The sequence below is a fragment of the Balearica regulorum genome, chromosome 5 (genome assembly GCF_011004875.1).
Source record: "Balearica regulorum gibbericeps isolate bBalReg1 chromosome 5, bBalReg1.pri, whole genome shotgun sequence".
NCBI lineage: Eukaryota > Metazoa > Chordata > Aves > Gruiformes > Gruidae > Balearica > Balearica regulorum.
The window spans coordinates 38242692-38267332 of record NC_046188.1 but is presented as its reverse complement, the minus strand read 5'-3'; the positions used below and the strand labels follow the sequence as shown (position 1 = coordinate 38267332).

The 24641-nt window shown below is 39.9% G+C and overlaps 1 protein-coding gene across 3 annotated transcripts; it reads right to left on the bottom strand.

Moving 5' to 3' along the window:
• Positions 1-1470: 1470 nt before the first annotated feature.
• SLC39A9 (solute carrier family 39 member 9) lies at positions 1471-24461 on the bottom strand. Of its 3 annotated transcripts, none has more exons than XM_075754220.1 (8): positions 24235-24461; positions 23825-23942; positions 19556-19664; positions 13398-13589; positions 10876-10944; positions 9631-9716; positions 7610-7744; positions 1471-5917 (listed from the first exon to the last, which is right to left on the bottom strand). In XM_075754220.1, exons 2-8 carry the CDS (start codon positions 23918-23920, stop codon positions 5687-5689), a joined length of 918 nt encoding a protein of 305 aa, XP_075610335.1. In that variant the 5' UTR covers positions 23921-23942; positions 24235-24461; the 3' UTR covers positions 1471-5686. The 3 variants fall into 3 exon arrangements, with proteins under 3 accessions (XP_075610335.1, XP_075610336.1, XP_075610337.1); XM_075754221.1 differs by having other exon boundaries at positions 24400-24428; XM_075754222.1 differs by lacking the exon at positions 23825-23942.
• Between the last annotated feature and the right edge of the window lie 180 nt (positions 24462-24641).

The window sequence follows — 24641 nt, the reverse complement described above, 5'->3', positions numbered from 1 at the left end:
GAGACATTGTGGAGTCTCCCATCTTGGAGACATTCAAAAGTCATCTGGACACAGTCCTGGGCAACCTGCTCTAGGTGGCCCTGCTTGAGCAGGGGTCTTTGAACTAGCTGACCTCCAGAGGTCCCTTCCAGCCTCTGCCACTCTGCAATCAGTGCTCTAGACTGCATTCAAACAGTGCCTTCCCACCACGTGCTAGAGAACTTCGCACACTGTCACGTACCCATCCCCATACTGGGGAGGTGAAGGCGAGTCCTTAATTACCTATCTGCAAGCTGTAAGATTGCTTTAAACCATTAACATTTCCTGAATGCTCCAGCTGATAGTTTTATCACGTAAGGTCTACGTAGCCTAGGCAGGCGTTTCCTTAGGGACTGCCTTGTGACAGGAGTCAACTTCCTAGTTATTCCTTAGTTATTGCAAGGATCCCAACTCCCATTCTCATCCTTGCACTAAATCCTGGCATTAGCCATAGGATGCTGCAGTCGTGTTAACTTTCTTCTACAAACCCCTGAAAGCATGCACACAGCAGGAGAGAAACCATAACTCACATGTGCTTTGCAAGACACAAGCACCTTTTTGGCTTTTACACAGCATTTACTCCTGCAAATTCTTCATTTATTTGTGCCCGACGTGTATTAAATCTAGTCCCACCAAGTCTGGTAAAGTAACATTTTCAGTCAGAGGTGTCGAGCTGTGGCCATTCTTTGTAAATTGCATCTTAAAAAAAAAAAAAAAAAAAAAGCCACAGAACAGGGGCAAGAAAGATTTCACCAGCAGTTTTTCCCTGTAACACAAGAACAGAAAGCAGGCTAGAGTTTTCTTCACATCTTTGCACACAAATTTAAAGGTGACTTTTAATCCAAATCACAGAGGCACACATATATGGGAAAGGCTACCTGGTCACAAAATCTCCAAAGAGGATGGAGGGGCTCAGTGTTTGCATTTTGGGTTTGGGGCTGACATGATTGTTTTCACTCCATCCCATGCTCTCAATTTTCTTTAGCCGAAACGCATCTTCTCACCTTTTAACAGTAGCCTGGAACAACCTTGAGCCTATCATCACCTTATTGCCCTCCGAACAGGTCTGCTTTGTGGGCTTCAAAGATTTCCTTGGGGGTAGGGTGGAGGAAGAGTGCTTCAGGGCAATGCCAACTCCTAAACACCCTGTGGGAGAGGGTTGCAATCAGACGCCCCTCTCAAGCAGAGCTCTCAAATCCTTTCTGTATTTATACTTCTAAACCCATTCATACCCACGGCCAAATCAACCTGCTAGACTGCCTCCCAACATGCAGTTTCACACTTCAGGTTTCCAGGAGGTGCTGAGACATCGCGAAGAAAAGCAGCAAATGCACTTACAGAAAAATAAAATGTACCATCCACATCTCTTGCGTCCTGTTTAAGACTGTCATTTCTCTTTGTCAGAGCCATTGCAAACCCCCATGCAGTAAATAAGAAGCCAACTCCAAAGCATTGCACCTAGTAAAAATTTAATATAATAAAACAAATTGAAAACGGCAACATTATTATAACCATTCACAATTAAAGTGGAAAAATTATAAGGCAGCCATTCATGGAATGATTTTGTGTACAAATGGTTTGGAAAAGGAGACATTAAAATTACAGTTCCATAGATGGAGTCAGGTAAACAGCAATGACCACGCAATGTTTTTCCCTGGAAAGCCAAGGCTGCAAAGAGATGTAATAAAAGGACAGTAAGGAAAAAAAAAAAAAATTTAAAAGAAGTTTGAGGTGAACAGGAATCTGAAATTCATCATAAAGAATCTGAAATTCATCATAAACTTTCCCACTGTACCACAACCACTCCTCCTTCTCCCACCCCACAAGAATACAATACACTTCCTTCCTTCCCAAGTCCCAGCACAGAACAGGAAGGGAACAGAAGCAGCATTTATTCCACTGCATCTCTCTTATTCTGCATAGAGCTGACACCACATGGACACATCTGCTACTGTCAAAAGCTCCCTGAAGGCTCTGAACTAGCTCCTGAACAAACAGTAGTTTTCCTGGGTCTCTTGGATAGCGTTAGCCTTTTACACAATCCACCTGGAAATGGTTCTCTGAAGTCGCCAGTGGGTTTCTGTGTTTAACACCCAGCCATCTGACATGCCACAACTATCAAAAATTCCTGTCTTGGTGCAACAGCTCTGCCATCCTCACTTCAGCTAACATCAGTGCAGCTTCTGCATCTGTCATCAAGTGCTGAAAAAAGAAGTATTTTCCTTCTTTATATAAGGAATACTAAAAGAATTCCAACAGTAGGGAAAGTACCTGAACACGCTGGGATCAATGGAAACAGCTTTAGTCCAATTCCTATTGCCAATTAAGAAATCATTAACTGAAAAAACAGCTGACGAGATTATAGATTTCCTAGAGGGATTTACAGAAGCAAAAGGGGACGTGCCTGGCACTTGGTTAGTGCTACCTCTAGACCTGCTGCCACCTACCTCACAGCAGGAAACACAGGCAGAGATGGCGATCACAAAGAGAGTAAGAGGAATTTGTTTGCACCAAGGTCCCCTGAGGAGTAGAAAATGATACCAGATGGCCCTGACTACACGCAGTGCTTGGATTTACTGCGACAGATGGGGTGATAGGTAAAAAAAGGGGATATTATAAAATGGACCATTTATTTAACTCCTTAAAATGCTCTGCCTCAAGAAAATAATCCTCCGCATAGAACTAACAATTCAGAAAGGTTTGATCAGTTAAAATTTTATGTTCTCCTTATCACATAACCAAAAGCTTCCTTAGTCACTGCAGATTCACCTACAGAATTGAAAATAATAGTTCAACACAGAGATAACAGAGGCAGCCAAAAGAAAATGCTATTGCTACTTCTAAATGGGTAAGGAAAAAAAAAAAATAATCACAGAAGTCTTCTAGCACTTAACCGAGTGCCAAAATGAAAAGTACGTGTTACCAGAATTTTTGTGCCTATTTTAAGTTGCCAAGGTTTTCATTTAAAATCCCTCACGTGCCGCTATAACTCAGCATCCGTAGTTCATGAATCATTAAACTGAGTATTACCATTTCTGCTGGCTGCCTGGGAAATTGGAAACATGATCTGAGGGACAGGAGAAGACAGACAACAAGACCTCTCAGCAGTGGCATCTCTTACGATTAACATGCCAGAGGTTATGTCAGCAGCGAGAAGGCTGACTGTCCCATCCTCATCAATACACACTCTTCCAGATAAGAAGGTTCTATCCACATGCTCCCACACTAGAGCAAAACCCATGAAATGGGACCTTACCCGCACACCTCTCTAACCACTGCAGTTGTTATACCCACAAGACAAGGCTGAAGCAGAACACAGTCACGGCGCCAGCTTAACTGGGGAGGCGGGGTGCACGTGCCAGTGACAGATGATACTTTAAAGAAAAAAAACAACCTACTGTTTTACAAAATGTAAGCGTCTGATGCTGCACTAAGCTATCGCTTACTTCTGCTGCGGATCTTCCAGCTTTGGGAACCAGTTCAGTTATGTGGAAAGATTAATCAAGGTAAAATAGTGAGATTATCAAGGGAGAAGGTAATTAGGGGGCAATTGGGCGGAACACTGGGAGCTCTGGTGTAACATCCCTGTGTATCATTTGCATGTGTTGGTAACCTGTATCCCTGAACTTTTTAAACAGGTAACTTACTAGTTGCATACGTATGTTTTAAGAGTTTAAGAACGTGCAGGAGAGGATCTCATCCATGCCACTAATTTCACAGTGGCTTTTCAGAACAGAATTAACTTTTGAAGGTCTAATGTCGAAAATGCTTGTTTAGGCTTGATACACTAATTCTATCTTAAAATACTGTCTCATGGGAAAAGATTTCTAATAATTTTGCACAATTTTTTTAAAATTCGCCAATTATACAATAAAACACACACATGAACACGCACTCCTAGGGATCAATACTAGGTTCAATCCTGGGATACACCTATATTATTACAAAGCAATCACTAGTCCAAGAGCCAGGCCATACCCGTTATTGAACTAGTAGACAAACAGGACAATGACAAAAATGTAAAGAAGTTGAGGCGCAATGGCCTGTGTGGATAAGTAATAGATGTCATGAAAAACAGACACGCTCATTCAAATGGAAATAAGAAGCACTTCAGTTAAGATATTTCAAGCCTTCAAAATTCATTTTAAAAAAAATAAATCAAACGAAAAAATATATTTGGCAATGTTATCTTTAAAAAGTGCAGACAGAATATAGCTTAAAAAGGGTAGGGCACTAAAAAGTTTTCCCCTAAAGAAAGAATTTTAGGTTGAGTCTGTGCAAGTCAAGCATTCCTGACTTTTCAATGCACTACAGTTATTAGAGTATAATATATTTTGCATAAGAGAAATGGTGCCTGACAAGAGGAGGCTGTGCCTTGGAAAGGCAGGGATCTTTCATCACTCTTCTGCAGAGAGAGGCATCAGCAGTTGGCAATAAGTCCTCTAGTAGATTCACCAAAACTAATGCTTATCAGTAAGAGCAAATGCACAATTCCCAAAGGAAAAGCAAAATGCCTAACAGGTCCGCTGAGAACTCATCAGGTTTTTTGTTTGTTGGTGTTTTTGGTTTGTTTGTTTGTTTTTTTGTTTTTTTTTAGAACTGCTTTAGAAACTCTTTGTACTCTATCTGCAGCATAAATATTTAACTAACCATCTATTTTGTTAGCCTTAATACCTTTCATTTAATGAAAAAAACCCATGTCCCCACTGATTTCAGCAGTTCACTTTTGAAAATGAGCTAGTAAAGTTCCCTGGTCCCTCAACAGCTGTCTCCATCAGATTTCTACTCCTCAGAGCCCCGAACAGCTCGATTTCAAAGGACACTATGGATATCTCTCTCAACAGTAGCAGTAGTGTAATCACAGTACCCAATACCCAATTCCTGCTAACATTTTTGACGCCTATGCTTTACTGACTTGGCAGAAGACCATCTCCCAAGAAATACTGCCTTTTTAAAATTTATTAAAAATTGCATAAACAATCAAAACAATATTCTCCTTGCTTCTATCCTTTTCTTAAATAATGGAATACACAGCAAAATTTGTTTGCACTTTCTTAACCAGCTGATTTCCTACTCTAATCCTACACTTCATCTACATTGTTTCTTTCCTAGCAGTGACACTTCTGTGACAATAGCAGTGTTGCCCAGAACACCAAGTGTAGCCCATTTTTGCAATACAATTAGTGACAAACATTACATGGACCGGTCGCGTTGTCAGGACAACATAGAACCAATAGGGGACAGCCCCCTTCTTCGTTAGTAAGACTTCAACCTCTCAAGGCAGCCATCCTCTGCTTTTGCTCTCAGCTATGAAAGCCGAATTGCAGGATACTTTGGTGATTGCAATTTCACGACGAGTCGCTATGTTCTTCCCTGCTCACCTTGCTTAAACTCCAAACTCCATCTTCCCTGAGAATAGGGCCAGAAGTAGCAATTAAAATAGCAAATGTCTTCAGAAAAGAAAGTTACCTAGAATTTATGTCCGGCTGCCAAAGTACATTTTGCTACACTAAAAACTTGACCAGTATTCCTCATTTTGCAATCAACGTTCCCTCTGAACTCCATAAAGTGGATGGGATGGATGATGGGTAAGAGACAATGATAAAGGGAGCAGCCGACATTTACTGCTCATGTCAGATCGAGGAGGAGAACCGTGAAATTTGAGCATTTAGTGATGGTGTCCAATGGACAAAACCAGAGGAATAAGGCATCCTAATACTAGGGCTGCCACCTCCAGACGACTGAGTCCTTTTCCTCCAGTTGATTCAGGTTTGTGGCTATGAGCAATTCCTCCTACTTCTGGGAGGACATGAACTGTGGCAACATAAAGAAAAGTCCCAGCAGAAAACAGCATAGCAACTCCGGTGGCATTGACTTCTGAAAGGGCTTCTTTGCTGCTCTGAAATGGAAAAAAAAAAAAGAGCAAAAACATGAGGACAAGCAGAAGTTCTTCAAACAATAATAAAAAAATTCTTTAAGTGTCCAGACACAGTAGGTTTTCTATCAAGTATTGTTCTCTCACAATGCCAACGGTTTAACATGTTGGTTTGTGTCTTGCACGTTACGTGTAGTAACTGGCATTCTAAAGTTGACGTGGGGGGCAGAAAGACACCTCTCATCCTAGTTAGTTCACTTCACAGTTCCAGGAACCCTTACAGAAAAGTCACAGTCTGTGCAGAAGCCATCTCACAGCAATATACAAAATGTCAAAATGACAAAACATGCTTAAAAAAAAATTCAGATTGCAAAGCCACAAATTTTAGGAATGACATTCAAGACTGATTTTTTTTTCCCCTCCTTTTTTTTAAACAAGGAGTTCAAGTAAGATGTTAGTCTTTAAATATCTGGTCCCCTGCTGGTCAGAGCAAGATTTGCTAGATTTAAGTCCCAAATCATCACTCTTTCAATATCTCATGTGTACGTACAAGTAAACAGCCAAAACTTTTCTAAAGTTTCCATGCAAACTTCATAAAGAAATGCATCTTCTGGATTAAAACTGAGCACCTCTTCATATTCATACTAGGGACTAAAATCATGCTACACATCATTAAATGTAATTAAATACAAACCCACTCATATCAGTTTCAAAATGCTTCTTGAACAATTTCCAACTCAAGTGTTATGTTAGTTCTTTGGTACACTCTCAGGTTATTTTTCCAGAGAGCAGAGATGCATTTCCTGCTCTGGAACTATGCAAAACCAACTCTTGGTGAGCCTATATCAAAAGAATGCTCAAACAGCACTCTCATTTCTATTTATAAACCCAACCCTTTCTGATGTTCCCTGTACTGCAATATCAAATATAACTCCTTTCCGGCATGTAAAGGCCCAGACGATTTACTTAATCTTTCCTCTCTTGCCTTGAGTTTCATGAGATCATGTTAGATTCTTTACGACACACCACCATAGTGTGTCACCATCATGGCCTACAGCAGTTAGAAATACAAGAGTGTCATAGGAAATGCTAGAAGAAGCAGAAACATTTCGTTTGGACAGAGATGATAAACTCAGGCTGTGAAATGGGCCACTGGACATATTTGTTGTCTAGAGCTAAGGCAACACTATGCTTTAAGGAGCATGAGAGGCAAAAAGACGCTTCTAGCTGAGGATTCAACTTCTGACAGTGTGAAAAAGTCTTTGAACACATAGGATCAATTCTGGGATGGTGGGGAAAACTGGCAAAGATTATTTTCCACCTGCGTATTAAAATAAGAATGCATGCAGCACCACTGAAAATTACTCAGTTATATAGTGATCAGACAAAATCTGGTATATGAGTAAATTGCAGGGAGCAGTAGAAAGGAGGAGAGACAGAAATCAGCCTTCTAAAAAGAGCTATACAAAATTCCATAGAGGAGTTATATCACTGATTCTGATGGAAATCATGGGCTACTTTTTGTTTCACACATTCATATTGCTACCTTTTTACCCACTTTTTAAAAAAAAGCCAAACAAACCCAAAACCCAAACCTCCATGCTGCTAAAGTTTCCAAGCACTTTGGAATTATGTTTTAAGGACCTCCTATGATATTCCTTTCCCCAAACTCCACCACTAAGCTACATTTTAGGCAGAACAAAATCGCAGACCTACCTTGCTTAGCCCTAAGTATGTCACCATGGACATAACAGGTGCTGCCAATGCAAAGACCAGCAAGTGTTTTCTAATTCGATTCCGTTCCAGCCCAGCATGCATCAGGAAGGAAACCAGGCCAAAAGCAGCTGGTGCCTGCAAAAAACAATATTCACCGGAAATACAGTACCTTCTAAAATCCCCTGAAATTTGAGATAAAGTTGCAATACGACTTACTACATTGAAATGCACTGAATTGGAAGGAATTCAGGGAGAGCACTAGTATGCTGCAGTTAACCCAAATCAACAGAATTCTGCAGACTGCCCTAACTTAATAACAGTACCTAATGGAAACCCATGTTTTGGCTATCAGAGTACACATATTTGTGTAGTCATTACAAATATTAAAATGTTCACTCTGACTTGAGTCAATGCTATAATCCGTAAATCTCCATTAACTTACGTAATTTCTTTTTTAATATTGATACACCTATGCATCCTTAGATGGACAGTTTCTTAATCTACAGCAGAAAAATCTCCAATTAACACAGAGGGAGGAAAACTCCCAAAGATAGGTAACTGTCAGCCTCCATATGAACAAAGACTTAGGAGCTCTTTTGTTCATCATTCAGTTTCATTTCTGTTCCCACTGGGAAGCAAACAAAAACTTCCTTCTTCCTCTGCTGGCATCCAGTGTCTTATCCACAAGGCATAGCTGTCCTACTACTCACAGAATTTACTATAGTTTTGCTCACATAATAACAATAGCAGTCCACCCTGAAATTTTTGAGATAAGAACTAATATACACTGAATATTTTTTATAAACAAAATCCTTTTTTTTCAAACCTAGAAGAAAGGAAACCATAAGTGAAGGAAAAAAGATGAGAAAAACAAAAGCATCAATCAGGATCAGAAGACTACAAAAATAAAAAAGACAGCAGGGAAGAAATAAATTTCTCTTTCAGTAACGACTATTTCTTGATAATCTTTCATAGGAGAAATTGTTCTCTTCTGAAATTGTACAACTGTATTAAGAATAATAAAAAGGAAGTTTCATTTGGCAATAGCCATGAACCAAGCTTCACAGCAAGATGCAACATTGACGTTGCCACCTTTGAAGAGGGTTATGCAAACCACAATTTATTGTATGAACAGTGAAGAAAAGACATACTAGATCTGGTTTTCCTAACATTGTGAACATGCAATTATGCAAGCAAGATTTTGGAGGAATGGATGACTACTGTAATATATACATGTGCTACCATAAGTCAAGTATGCGTTTGGACACGTATGTTTACAACCTATACAGCTAATAGATATCTTTGCACAAACATTAAGGAAAAAAAGATCTTCCCATTTTCAAGTGCCATTGTTTGCTTGTTACCATCAGAAAAACATTCAATTTTATTCCTGCAGAAATGGCATATGACTGATGTTGAAGCTACTACAGTAACAGACGTGTCCAGAAGTTGTAATTTCGTACTCTGACATTAAGTGGTTTCAAAAGACTAGCCCTTTAAACACTAAAAGCCTTTCTAACAAATATCCTTCCCATTTTCTTAAGAACATCACAGAACCAAAAAAAAGCTGTTGTAATCAGCATAAAACTGCTTTTCCTCCTTGAATACGCTACCATATACTTCTGTGCTTCACCCTCTAGAACTTCTAATACATCTCTCACAGCAGTAAGAGTCTTGGGGGGTTTGGTTTGTTTTTAAACAAAACCACACCACCACACCACCTTCCGAAAAAGTCAGTGTGAAGCTGCCACATTTCTTCACGAGCTATTCTTCTCTCCAAGGCAGTCAGTCAGAATTCTCTCTATTCATACACCGTTCAGACTTAGCATCCATCATTTGCTGTTCTGTCACACATCATACCAGTGCTTTTCGGTCCTTGAAGCTGTACTGCCAACCTGTTCATTTCAATGACATTACACATTTCCAGATTACATCACTAAGGAAACTTAAGATCTTTAGTAATTTATGTATGCTTTAACAGCCTTTTAAAGAACAAAAAGGTTTTTTGGATGATGACTTACCTTGTGCAACATAATCGCAACAAACACTATCAACTGGACGCTAGTCTGAGAAGTAGAAGCTGCTGCACCCAATGCAACACCATCAGCTGAAAGAGGAGTGCAAATTCATGGATTATTCTTCCACATCGGTTTCAGCTTTCCCACCCCCGCAATGGCTGACAGCACGTAACACGTTGATTCCAGAAGTCCTATTACTCAAACTGCCCATAACAATACCAACCCAACACATGGTTCACTCCCCTTTGTTTCTTAAGCCACGACAATTTCAGGATTTCAGAAAACCCTCAACAGGAACTGTCTTGCATTTCCCCAAGACCATAATAACCATACATAGAATCTATTCAGTACTGAACCAGGTAGAAGTTTATTTTAGTCTTCTGTAGAAGTGGATTCCTGTCTAAATTTAAAAAAATCTGCTTTAGATTCTAAGCATTAAAAGAATGTTAATCATTATGCTTTAAATGAATTTTCAAATATAAATACTACTGTAAATACTATTTTTGTTCCATTTAACATAAATGTATTGTCTAAATGAAATAGGAAATGGATACTGCATTAATCCTTAATATACAGACACTTTGTTTAGTGAAGAAATATCTTTTTGATCAACATCTTATGACTTATCTAGACAGTAACTTTCGGTAGGAGAGATTAAAAAGCTTCATATTGATACTACACATAGTGAAGAATTACAAGATGAACATGAGTTGACTGCAACATATGCATAACTTTTTCAGTCCTTGCAAGTCAGCCCAAATGTGTTTCAGTCAAATTTTTGCGCTCCACCCTAGAATGTCCTTTTTTCCACAAGATACTATTTTTTAAACTTATTTTAAAAAAACCAAAACACCACAGGTCAACTGACAAGCAAACCCAAAGATGTTTCATACTACTTATCAAGTGTGTTAGCATGTATTGAAATTTAGCAGCTAAAACAGCCAGCAAAAGAATTGAAGAGGCAAAAAGTGAGCATTACTCAACTTTTCAGATGGGAAAAATAAAGGAGTGAAAATCCTGTACCCACATAAAACTCCACGGAGCGTTCTGAGCACTGGAGTATGCTTTCCCAGTAAGTTTTGGGGAAGATCCTTAGTTCTCCCCACCCTGCCTTTTTTTTTTTTTTTTTTTTTAAATAAAAAGCCACCTTCAAAAACAAAACCCAAGTGTTTCTATCACATCTAAAGATGAGCCAGCCACAAAGCAATGAAAGTCCTTGTTGAGTGCTAACAATAGGTCACACATTACCTGCAGCATGGACTACCAGTCCCAGCGTTGTGGTGATTTTGGAGTTGCCTGATCTTGCCGCTTCTGGATCTGAAACGGTCATGAGGGAAGTTAGGGTAAAGAGAACAAATACATAAATTATGCTGGAAGAAAAATTTTAAGTATCACTGCATGTCTCTACTATCTGCTTAGGCAGTTATATTCAAAACTATCAGCTTTTGTATTTCTGCACTAGATTGACTGTAAAATAGTCTGATATCTAACACCTTAAAACCACATGAAGTTCTGCCAACAAACGACAGAATCATTGACAATTCTTTGCAATTTACAGGATTATAAATATAGGCAGAAGCAGTTGTTTTTCTTAACCTCCTGAAACCAAATGTTAAAGTTCTGTGCTACCAAGGGGACGAAAAGCTAGTTTTGCATCCCAAAATCCAGAGCTGCTCCAACAGTCAGGATGATTCTTCCCTACGTAGCCCAACGTTGGCATTTTCCTTCAGGTGACAGTCTGAGGCAGTCTCTGTTGCACTGATTCTCTGGCAATTCCTAGTAAGCAATAAATTCTACTTGTCATGGAAGCAGTGGCAAAGATTTCCCTCCTACATTATACACTACAGAGGAGAAATGTAGCCAGTGCTGCTTGAGATCCAGTGTTTTGACTACAACGGTTTGACAACTACTCTGACGATATCTGCAGGTTAGCTCATTATACAGCACAAGAGGGCAATGACCACCACTATGCAAACGGCGGTGAAACTGTTATGAAGAATCACTGCAATTTACCAGGGCAGGTAAGTCCCACATAAGCATAGGATCCTCTTACTATTCAACTGTTTCCAAACAGCCCTTATTTAACTATATACTAGCAGTCAGTAAGCTGACTGCAAGCCCACTTACACAGCTGCTTTACTAAGTCTGCACTGCCACTAAAATGGAAAGTCCAGACCTGTTCCTGTCCTCCTGCCTATCCCCCCACCCTCCAGTCTCTCTCTCTTTGTGCCCAGGCACCCACACACTTGCCCAGCGAGTCAGATCAGGGAAGTAAGCTGGCTAAAAACTGATGTATTTGGTCAGATTGATCTTCTGAATCAAGGGGAGCCTATCTGAGCAATTAATTGCATAAGCTGCATTTGCATAACTGTGATGGTATACTCATGTCAAATAGGAGGAGATATTCACAAAGAACATTTCCTTTAAATTTGTTTTGGATTGACCAGAACTAAACACACTCAGAGAGAGTTCACATTTGATTTCATACCTCCATTCTGGCCTACAAAATTTTTCTAGTGTAGACAAAGTAAAATCTAGCCACTTGGGAGATAACAAAACTACCAGACATTCGTTCAAATGAAAAAAGAAAAAAAGAAGTTTTTCTTTGATAGCTTTAAAAAAAATTACAAAAACACTACTACATTTCCTGTGACAGAGGTACAGACTAGATATAACTTTATTTAATATCCTATTTTATAGTGTGTATCTCTAACACAGACCATAGTCAATTTTCTCCTGGTATTTGCTCTGATTAGAGACATAACAAAGGGTAAAAAACAAGGATTCTCCTGGCAGTTGCTCACCTGCATCCCCTTGTCATCCTCACTGCCACTGTTTCCTTTGAAAAGCTCTGAAAATCAGTTAGCCGTGGCTGTGGCTCCATTTACACTTCTCCAGGAGCACAAAGGTGAGACAGCCCCTGCACTGGCCCATCTGTCCCACCACGCTAAACCCATACAAGCATTTGCGCACTTGCACTGTGAACTGCCAAAGATCCAACCAAAACATATCCCCCCTCCTTTTTGTGTGTGTTTTACTTTTCCTTCAAGATCAATTCCTTAATTTTTGAGGGTGAAATTATCACCATCAGAGATTATGTGGGAGAAAATTAGCAGCCAAAAGCACTGAAATACCTTTTCAGATGACAAAACACCTTTGAAGCATTTCAAGCTACAGTCTGAGCGTGAAGCCACAGGCAAGAAAAAGGCCACTGCAGGCATTTTGAGAGTCTTGCAATGAAGTTGAGAAATCTTTGGAGTAAGCAGGAAGTATTTTGAAGTAAGTGAGGCTCTAGGCTAGTGTGGGAGTCCAATCGTGCAGTTACAGTAAAGGACCAGAGCTTACATCTAGTCATTTCTGCAGTCTTACTTAAGTTTATGTTCTTTGCAAATTTTACCTACATGTATGACAATTAAGTAGGAAAAACAAAGATAAGACTAACCTGAAGTTTTTTGGAAAGCCAAAGAAATCCCCTATGGGTGATACTGTAAAACAGACAATAACTCAAGTGTCAAGTCACCCTCCACCCCCACAACATACGTGCTTGTACAGTTATTTCACGTTAGCAAAGCAAGCTCTCAAATTATGCTGAATTCCAGGACAGATTTCCAGCAGAAACATTTCACACAGACCTTGCTTTATGTTTGTAAAGCACCCTCTGAAACTCTGGACACGACTGGTCAAATTAAATCCCAGTAGCATTCAAAAAAAATTGCAACTTGCTAATTAAAACTAATTAGCAAGTCTAATTGAAGTGAATCTTTACTTACCATCTGTAGAGTGCACATGAGAGCTGCCTATCTGATCCACCAACAGCATGAAGACAAAGCCGAGGACAAGGGATACACCAATGTAGGCGTGCAACCTGGAATGGTCATGGCCGTACTCATGTACAACTGGGATTTCCGCTACCTTCTCAGACTCAATCACGTGCTGCATCTCGCTTGCTGGGTGATGCTTCCCTGTGACAGGCAAACAAACAGATTAGGAGACGGGCAACTAAACATGGCATGGTCACTCATCTCCTCACTTGCTGAAAGCGTTTCTCACACTTTCTTGGACAATACACAAAAGTCCTCATTTAAGGTCAGCCTTAGAGCATTTACTTAGGGAAGCATACTTTTGTCTGGTTGGCCTCTCCCCATACATCTTCAGCATGGAAAAGCAAGGAAAGCATTAATACTTGATAAGCCAGGCTACTTCATTTAAATGCTGCATTTTAAATACAAATTGATCAATAAAAATCGCTGAATAATTCCTTTTTTAATTGAAGTTGCCAATTTTGTCAGTATTCAGAGATACTGTCAAGCAATTAAGTCATAATCTTCATTTAAGTGAGAAAATAAAGGATGAGGAGATAAAATAGGTTCCATCCACTAAGAGATCTAATGCAATCTTTAAGAAGATGAACTCTATATCTCAAACCACCCGTCTCTAGTTAAACAAGTTAGCACTGATACACTCCATTGATATGGACTAGAACAACAGTTAAGTCAGCACACTGTCCTACAAATGCCAGTACCACCTAGAAACCCAAAGTCCAAGCCTTGGGGTTGAACATTGTGTGGTTGTTTCCTTTCCCTGCACAAGCTTTAATTCCATGCCCACCCCAAGATGTTTACTTTGTCTCACTGAACTACCCTGAAATTAGGTGAGCTCAGAACGACCCCAAAAATCTAAGAAGGGGAAAGACGACAGTTGGATAGGGTTTTAGTTAAGTTTCCGTGGTATAAAATACTTTATCTGGTGCACAGTTCATAATTTTAAAACATTTCAAAATATTTCATAGGTTAGTGACAAATGTCTATCTACAATGACCTTTAGAAAGCAGAGACAGAATATAACTTTACCAACTTTTACAGGTTGCCATTTGCTCAGTATGTGTGATCTTTATCACAAGCAAATACTCACCACACAAAATTCCCACCGCTTTCAACAGAAATTACATCAGCCTCATTCTGAATTTACACAGGCTTAAAGAGAAAGGAGGTTTTCCTGGCACATGCATTTAACATTTCCAGTAGTGTCTGGTCTAGTGGCTCCCAAGACAGATCCATGAGACTCTCCAACCTTGCTTATGACCACAGAAAATTACTGCTTCTGCAATCCCATCTGACACAGACGGCAAACAATGTCCAGAAGTACATAGCTTTTTCAGTATCAGCCTTGATTGGCAAGAGTTGCCTTCGTACATTTATGTGAAAGAGATTTAATAAAGCTATTTTTAGCAAAATTCTAGGTATTGTTTCCAACTGATATAAGCAAAGAATCACGTCTAAGCCACCTTCTGCCAACAGCACAGAGAAATACACTTAGAAAGGTACAAACAAAGATCAGGAATAGGGAATTTTGAATGAAGTTCCCAACTACCATATAAAGCACAATAAACATCTGACCTCTCGGTTTCAAAACTCTGTGCTCAACTGAATCATAGATTTTTTCTTTTTTTATATTTTCCCTTACGGCCCTTGGCAGAGACAAGACATCAGGCTAGAAAGCCCTTTGGGTGATGCAGCAGAGGCATTTAATGCTCCTCGGCATACCTGTTGTTATAAATAGTTGTACTTCCACAGCATGTAAGGAGCTTTACACACAGTAAGTATTACTCAAATGTTTCCAATGGGAGAACAGACCCAGTAAATCTACTTCCACATCTGATACCTCAACTAAGTCAGATGTTTGCGTTGCATGGCATACTCCAAGTCCCTGAACTACTTACCATTCAGTACAAGTTGCCTCCATTCCAGAACAAGGCCAATGCTTACAACAATGTTTGGCAGGTTTAATTAATACTGTAAATCTCTTTAGTGTTCTACTAAGAAAATGTTGTTTCTTCTATTTTTCTCTGCTAGACCCAATCTCTACTTTTAATTATTTTTGTAATGTCTCCTGTCCTTTCCCTATCCTTAGGGAACAGAAGCAACCTTCCTGCATTTACATAGGAACTCAAGAGAACTTTGTTTTCTGAATAAGAAATAAAAAACAGAGAAGCCATTTGGAAAGGTCCTATGCCCCAGAGAACATACGCATCACAGTCCAATGTAAGGAACACATGAACTTCTACTCCCTCACAAAGCAACAGTTAGCACTATAATATAAACTAAGAGCACGAAGAGGACTCTGTCACGTTCAAACGCTTGATCAGGAACTATATTTTTTCTTAAGATCTGACCTGATTTTAAGACTTGCATCTGGGGAGGAATAACCCCAGGTACCAGTACATGCTGGGAGTCAACAATCAGAAAAGCAGCTTTGCAGAAACGGACCTTGAGGTTCTTGTGGACACGAGGTTTACCGTAAGCCAGCAGTGTGCCCTGTGGCAAAAAAGGGGTAACCAAGTCCTGGGCTGCATTGGGAATAACGTTGCCAGCAGGGCAGGGGAGGTGATCCTTGCACTCTACTCAGCACTGGTGAGGCCACACCTGGAGCGCTGGGCCCAGTTCTGGACTCTCCAGTACAAGAGACATATGGACATACTGGAGAGGCAGAAAGATGATTATGGGACTGGAACATGTCTCCTATAAGAAAAGGCTGAGAGAGCTGGGACTGTTCAGCCTGAAGAAGATTCAGGGAGAACTTATCACTGTATGCAAGTATCTGATGGGAGGGTGTAAAGACAACAAAGCCTTATGTATTAATCACTTGTTCCTACCTATCCCTTTTAATTCCTCCTGAAGATTGGAATGACCTACTTGACCTTGTCAATCAGCCGAACTCTCTCTCTTCTCTGAAAAACACTTCTTTCAAAGTGACTTGAAACAAAAACATGCACAAACTCCTTCTTGGTTTCACTTCGTATTTCTCGCTATTTCACAGGAAAGCAATGCTTTGATGACAATACTATAGAGAACAAGATCAATTAAGCAAGTTTCTATCAGAAATTCTAAAAAAATCTTTACTAGAAACAATGTTACTGATTTTAGTTTATTTTTTATCACATTTAATGGTAAAGAGGACTAACAGGAGCAGCGTACACCACTTAAAAGAAACTAGGATATTAACTAGATTGTTTCATTGGTCTAATAGCAAGCAATGTTTTCTCAGCATGAGAATAGACAAGGCTTTTGGAGGAGTCATCATTCAGCACTGGAAAGCTTTGACTTCAGCTGATTTGTTCTGCCTGAATCAAAGTAAGGATACGAATATTTGAATTGTTTATAATAATTACAATTCAACACAGAATATCTCTCCCATTTCAACCATGCATTTTTGAAGTTCGCTCTAGATAATTTATTTTTCTTTTAAAGTGAGTGACAGTGCAACTTTCATGCACCTAACTTTCTAAACAAAAAATAAATTGCAACAAACAAAATGGAGCACAGCATACATTAGGGCTTTCCCAACATCTGTGGCTTAAGTGACAAAAGTCAAACTTTAGTCATTTTTGGGAGGTCTTTTGGTTGGCAGTTACTCTTCAAAAGTTTTAGACATTATCAGCAAAAACTTGACTTACTCCAGCAAGTCATCTTCTTGCCCGAGTATTCATACATCTTCTTGGATAAGACACAATTTTACATCCATCCTGCAGCACAAAATGTTGGCACAATGCCATTACTACAGACAAAGCACACCAGAATAGGCTTGGCAGCCCTTGAAAGATCTCACAAACATATCTTTACCGAACAAGATTGATCAATAAAATAATTTTAGACCACACAAGATTGTTGCCATCTATATTAAAAAGTTAACTTTGCTTCAGATCATTTCAAGTCATAAAACACAGTAAGTAACTCGGGGGAGTCTTTCTGACAGCGGTTACACAATTTCACCGGTTAAACAAAGGACTGAAGTCACCAAAGGACTTTTGTTTGCTGGTAATACTCAAATCAAGGTTTCACTACACACATACATAGGTTTATGATCAAATAATAATCTGAATCATGATATACTATTTGCTCTCCGCCTACAAGGTCAAAAATTAGAAGTTATGTATTCTGTGGCCTGTGGGGAAAATACAGACATAACAGTAAATGACTTTTGCATCAATAACAAACACCTGTCTTGATAAGGAGCAACCAGTTTCTGAGTTAAACTACACTTGGAACTGGACAAACACAGACACCTCTCCCTCTATTTTTTTTCCAGTTATATGAATATACCTCAATGTTTTCTTAGGCACCTTTCTAGGTTTAATTACATAAATGGGTTAAGTTGGGAAAAAAAAGTACTCAAAGCTGTTAAGCTTAAAATTCTGATAACTTAGCTTTGAATATCCTAAATATTAGAAATATTTTTTGTAGTTAAATCTATAATACCCATGAATTTTGCCTCTCTGCAATACAAAAAAAAATCTTGACAGATTGGCTTTAGTCACAATACTATAAGTTAGGAATCCAGTCTGAATTCATTCACAGAACAGATTCTTTTTTTCCGAAGTAAACACTTCTGATATTACTACTGCAGTAATGTGAAGTGCCTTTTTTTCTCCACATACTAAAGTTTAAGTTATATAGCATATAGCTCTAAACAGCAGGCTGTAGATTTCATACATGAACAGTATGTCCTATTTAGCGAAAAAAAAAAAGGCAATTGTTCACAAAAATTGTATTTACTGCTAGCCATATCATTACAAGAAAAATTTAGTCTACTTAGAATTAAAATTGAATGGAAAGCAAACCCACAACTACAGCTCATTAGAGACATCCTACATTAGAGTGCACAAATTACAGCACAGTATAAAAGCATAATCAGAGCTTCTTTCACTTCTTGATGATGTTTTTATATATTATCTTCTATTTACTTTAAATCTAAGCAGAACAACATAAATTTAGTGGAAATTAAACCAGGTGAAATTAACGCTTATTACTAAAAAGAAATTTAAACCAGTGTAGAAACAAGAAAAAATGGTAGTACAAGAAAAACAGAGTATTACAACTATCTCTCAATCCCATATAGCAACAATGGTACATCAGACACTTGCAAAGTTCTCTACAGCCTCAACTTTATAGCCGTTTCTCCTGTGACCACTAAGTTATTGCTGTTTACCTTCAGACAAATTTCTGATTCTAAGCATAGTGGAAAAATCTCATATATGCAATGGTAATGTAATAGCACAAGACTTCAAGCTAAAGCAAGATTTAAAGTGCACTCCAAAGAGAGGTAACGTGCCCTATTTAAAATCATGTCATAACCTCAATTTGAGGTTTCCTAAGACTTTGGGTATAAGACGTGCTCCATACTCAACGTCCCTACGAGACACATAACCACTGTTAGCTTTGAGCTATTCATCAGAGGCTAAGAGGTTTTGAAGACCAGTGACAGCAGACTAGAACTGGATGTTTGAACTTGGAAGCACGCGCAAATATCTACATGTAACGGACACCATCACCCAAGAAAGAAATGCCTCCTACTCTATGAACTAGCTCTACATAATCATAATTTTCACAAAGTATATTAAGGTGACTTAATTTCAAGATGCTGTTCAGCTTCAAAGGAGGAAATTCTTATGAGGGCAAGTACACGTAGATCTATAAAACACTTCCTGTGATTACTTTAATGAGAAGCAATTTAAACTACAAAAAGCAACGGCAAATAGTCCACAATTTCATTCTCTGCCAAGGGCATCCTTACACTTCCTTTGAAGTTCCAGTGAAAGTTAAACTTTAACTCTTCCCAGAATAAGGACAACTACACATGACCTGGCTTAAAAGGCTGTGGTTCATGAACAGTACAGTACCTGGACCTGCAAATGACTGCATCACTCAGCAAGAGTCATCTGATCCACAGTCTGATCACATCCCTGTCAAATCACCATAAACAGGCAATACCATGCCCATGGCAGTTTCGCAATTCTATTCCAGCTTCGTGTCATGGCACTATGAAAGTCTCCACCAATCTCATGTTAAAAAGCCCTAGAAACAAGCCCCAGTACATCGTAGCACCATGACCCAAATTATCTTGAATAAAGCCATATGGGTTTGGTTCTTACCCTCCAAAATGTCTTCATAAAGTGCATGTACTCCTTCTGGCACAATGACAGCCAAGGCAGTTCCACACAGCAGCCCAGCACCCAGAACAGTCACCAACTTTAATCTCTCCTGCAATCAAGTACAAAACAGGTATCATCTTTAAGAATGAAAATGTTTTCTTTACCCTCCCTCATTAACAGAGGTTGGGGCAGGAGGAAGAACTGACTTTCTTTAAAAACATAAAACTGTGGATAAAAAAGTAATTTAAGATACTTTTTTGTAATTGAAAGATCTGATGTGTTCCATGTATTTAAAAAAAAAAAAATAATAATGTGCCTGGTGAACTTTTAGAACTACAGTATCAGAGTACCTGCAGAATGCCAGGTTGCTACAAAATATGGCAGAAGGGACTGAATCCTCAAAATAGGTCTAAACCCAGAATTATAAAAATAATTTAAAAAAGCTTACTCAAATCAGTTTGAACGAGGGAACTGCATCAGTCAAACTGATAATGGTGCTAATATACATTTCATGTCAGTCTTTTTTTTCTTTTTCATTTGATTAGGAGATGCATAAATGAAGACCAGTGCTTATTGTTTTTACAACCATTTCCAAGCCTTCCAGTTGCATTTTAAAAGGAGTTAAAGACTGTAAAGGCATTTGGGGCAATAAAAATTATATTCCATTCTCCAGATAATTACAGACCATGGAAATCTCTTTTCCTCTCTGCAAAGATAGGTTTTAAAATAGATTTGTTACATAAATATTGCAAATTTACAATTAAAGTTTAACAAAAAAATACATAAACTTAATGTTTTTATAGTAAAGAAAAATAGTTTAGTTCATATTCCAGGAAGAATTTCTACAACAAGATTAAAAACTTGCAGAGGTTGTTTCTCATCATTTCTGTAATAGCCCTTATCGTATTATACACAGCAGCCATGGGAGTTTAGACCCTCATAACTGTGTAGCCTACATTTTATGGCAGAACCACCATCTTCGTGCACAACGAGATGTCTAGGTGCTACCAAAATACTAGTATTACCTACTGAGGACCCGGAGACAGAGGTCAGTGTTTAACTAATGGGAAACCACTCATCACATCTCCTTATTATGCCATCCGTACTCCTTCATGCACCAGTGACACATGTTGTTTAATCTCACTGAAAGAGGCAACACTTGCATAGAAGAAATAGGAGGCTCTAGAGAGGCACACAGCTAGCTTTCTGAAAGCAAGCCAAATGTGACCATATGGAAACAATTAAGAGCATTACTGGGGAAATTCAAATAGTAACATGCAAGAGATGAACACACCTGTAAAGTTTCCACAAACGTGCACTGTACATTGGCATATATAACAATTATACTTGGTAAACTACTAAACAGTGGCAATCTACGTGAAAAGATAATCTTTAACACCCACTGTTCATAAAGTCATTCTGCAAAAATATAATATCTTACAAGGAAAAATAAGATTATTTTTATACTGCAGCACTACAATCTCTTTTACATACATACATATAAAAACACAGGGGAAAAAAAGTGTTAGAAGTAACAGTGTGTTATTACAACTGCAAATACAGAGTACCGCTTGCTTTCACTTGGGCATCTGTGAATTTTAAAGATCCATGAAAATAACACACATTAACAAGTTACTGTTTAAAGAGAAGTCCCCATCTCCTTTTCAGTACAAAATACTTAGACACAGTGAATCCAGTAATCTTATAATTCCAACCTACCCAGACAGGAAAAAGTAATCTAGTTGATCCAAGAAATCAAACCATTTCAGTTACAAAAACACTTGTGTGCCTCTTGCTAAAAACAAGAGCAACACAGTAAACAGTGTTAAAAAATGCATGGGAAAAATCTTAAAATCCTCAAATTAACAAGCTGATCCACAGCTCAGTATTTGGTTTTCATCTGCATGGTATTGAAACTCTGACTTGGACCTAGCAAAAACTCACGTACTTACAGCAGCAAGTAGTCCCACTCCAGTCAATCCTGCCTGCCTCTGTTAGACCAGCAACAGATTCAAACTGCTAGGACTCAATTTTTTTATTTTTTTTTTAATTTATGCTACAACTTAGGAGATAGTCTCAAGAACTGGTTTAGTTGTTTCCAGACCAAAGTTAGCCCAACAGAGTACTGTAAATCAGGATTAAGCTGAAAGGGTACATCCACATACAGAAATAAAGCTCTGTTCAATCTCCACCTGTTTACCACCAATGTTTAGTTATACATGGCTTTGCTGGAGTTTTATACTTTCAAGAATATCCAAATCTAATTAAAAGAATAGAAATCAGTATGAAATCAGAACACAACCAATAGGTTCCACAGAAAAAACCACTCCTCTGAAGAAATGTATTAACATTAATGAAAAATTGTATTGTTGTCCAGCCTCTAGGGTATATTATGGAAAGCATTCATTTTCGTTTTCTAAGAGTTATAAGTGGCCAGTGGGAGGAGGCATTTTTCCTCACCAAGGCCAACTACAAGACTTTGTGCAGATGATAGAATACACAGTCCAGTCATTTCAATTTGAAATTGTCCACGTTGCACAGGTCTAAGCAATCATTTTTAAACAAAACAATTCTAACTTCTAATTACACACTTCCAGGATTAGCTAGTATTTGCATGTAATTTGCAGAGAGATTCAGCTCCTCTCTTAAACCAGCACAGCAGGTGGATCCTTAAGGTGTCTAATTTAAGTGTAAAACTGAATCAAGAATCTCTGAGTGTTTAAGACACCACAATAAACTTGACTGCACATGTGTGTACTGTTGGTAATATACTGGACACACAAAAGACTAATAAATGCGTGATCACTGCTTATGCAGAGTGCTATGTCTTTGGATCCATGACAGATCTGTGCTCCTGCAGCTGCTGGGAGCCCCAAAAGGTTTAGGAGCCCCCTGATTCGACTCTATAAATATAAATAAACCACATAAACACAGATCAAGAGCTCTACCTTCAAAAAACACCAAATATAAAGTCAGAGACAAGAAGATACTATCAAGCATATAGATGAGGAAATGCAAAATTAAAAAAAGATACAACACTAGCATGCTAGGCAGTGTTCTCAGCAAATCTGCAAGAAAATCCTTTGCGGGCTTCAGGGCAAAAGTGAGTTTTGAAGAGGGAAACAGTGCAAGCAACAGCACTGAAGACATATGAGGGAAGGTCCATCAAAGTATCAGACAAAACACTGGCAAAACCAAACTATGCTAATGTTTATGTAAAGACTTCAGAATATTTCAATCCATTTAGCTAAACTGTACTGTTATCAAAATAACACCACCATTTCCTTCCATGCTCTTCAGAATCTACTGCTCCCAAAGCCTCCTAGTAATAATGGGATCAAAGGACCGGTGCAATCAGCTCGGTGACTTGGTGGAAGAACAAGACACATCTCACTTCCTGCACTTTGCTTTCCAAATGCAGTACTGCTCCCAGCAGAAACGGGAAACCTCTCATAAGAGAGCTCTTACTACCTTAGAACAACTAAACTCTCACTACACCACACCTGGATAAAACAACCCTCATTTAGAAACAGAAAAACCCTTTGGGCATCAGAGGGTATTAGGAGACTTCCAGAGATTGTAACGATCATCATCACATCAACAGTCACCTCTTAGAAGCAACCACATACATTCACTTCTGAACTCCTGTACCACTTGGAAACTCATTCAGTCTATGAAAGTGTCCCTCTCCTATAACACCACCTTATGTTTCCAAGATATTTTTGCAAAGGAATGCCTTGAGTTCCTTGAGAACTTAGAAGTTCTGTTGTAATCAAACAGCTGAGGTTTAATTTTCAGCAGCACTACCTGTGAATTGTGAATCAAAATAAAGTTTTCTGAGAATGTTCTCAGAATTGTTTTTAAAAGCCCAAATTTGAGTAGCCCATAGACACACAACAGCTAATGTCTTACTTCAGTAGTTTCTGACACAACCTTCTAAAAATAAGCGTGTCCAGCTGCTGTTGTGTCCTTCCACTACATACTAAGACTTTGCTTCCTCTGTAGCTGAGATGTCTGAATCAAATTTAGCATGTTTAAATGCTTTTTATGCACAATGTAGAATAAGCATAATTTTACACTGCTATTTCGAATGAAAATTAATATCACATTCACAACTTCCTTAAAAATCTCTTGAAGTTACACCATCACCCCTAACAGCACTGCCGTACTTGACAGGGGACAGCACTAACACCTCCCGGTAGATCTCGCCACCTAGTTTCTCCTATTCTTCCCTAGCAACCAACGAGAAGTTTGGCGAAGCTGTCTTACCTCGGAAAAATTAACTGCCAAAGGGATAATTCCTGCCACATAGCAGGCGACCAGCATGGCCAGAGACAGCAGGCAGATGGAGCGGAAGTCATCCATTTCGCTGCTTTCTGTCCGGTCCCTTAAAGTGAAATTCAACAGCAACTTTTCCACCTCGCCCCGCACGCCTTAACCCGTGCAGACACCGAGCTCCCAGGAAAGGCTTTCAGCCATGTCTGTCCTGCCCGGCGGCTCCGGCCGGCTCAGCCCCCAGCTGCGGCCCCTCCGGGCCCGGCGTGCGGCAGCCGCTATCCCGCCAGACACCGCTGCGGGGGGGGGAGGGGGGGCGGGCAGGGATCCCGGCGCGGCCGAGGAGACACCTGCACGGCCGGGGGGAGGGAGCGGCCCGGCCCCGGGGCAGGCCCGGCCCTCACCTGAGGCAGCGGGACCTTCCCCTGCACCCCGCTGCCCCCGGGGGGGAGGGGGGGGAAAGCAGCGGGTGCCGAGGCGGCTCCTCGCGAAGGGGGGGCCTGGCGTGGGCCGCGTCCGTGGGGGAAGGGCGCGGGGGACCTGCGGGGCCGATGGGTGCCTGCCCTCACCCACTCGCCCGCCCCCACCGCTGTCTCGGAGGCCAAGTGGCACCTCCGCGACCCAGCGCTTCCCCTTCCGGGGCACGGCGCACCCTGCCCTCGCTCGCTCGCTCGCGTTGACCCACGCGGTTCCCGACTTCAAGATGGCGGGCGAAGCCGCGGCCGCCCAACCCCCCCGCGCGGGCCGCGGCGGGAAGGAGCGGTTCCCTCATCAAAGATGGCCGCGCGCCCCGCCCCCTCCAGCCTGGCGC

Excerpts from the sequence above, each read along its gene's own strand:
- SLC39A9 (XM_075754220.1), bottom strand. The coding sequence starts at position 23,920 with ATGGATGACTTCCGCTCCATCTGCCTGCTGTCTCTGGCCATGCTGGTC. Across the intron at positions 13,590-19,555 it reads TTATGAAGACATTTTGGAGG|GGAAGCATCACCCAGCAAGC; the intron begins GTAAGAACCAAA and ends TGCCTGTCACAG. Across the intron at positions 10,945-13,397 it reads TCATGTGCACTCTACAGATG|ATCCAGAAGCGGCAAGATCA; the intron begins GTAAGTAAAGAT and ends TGACCGTTTCAG.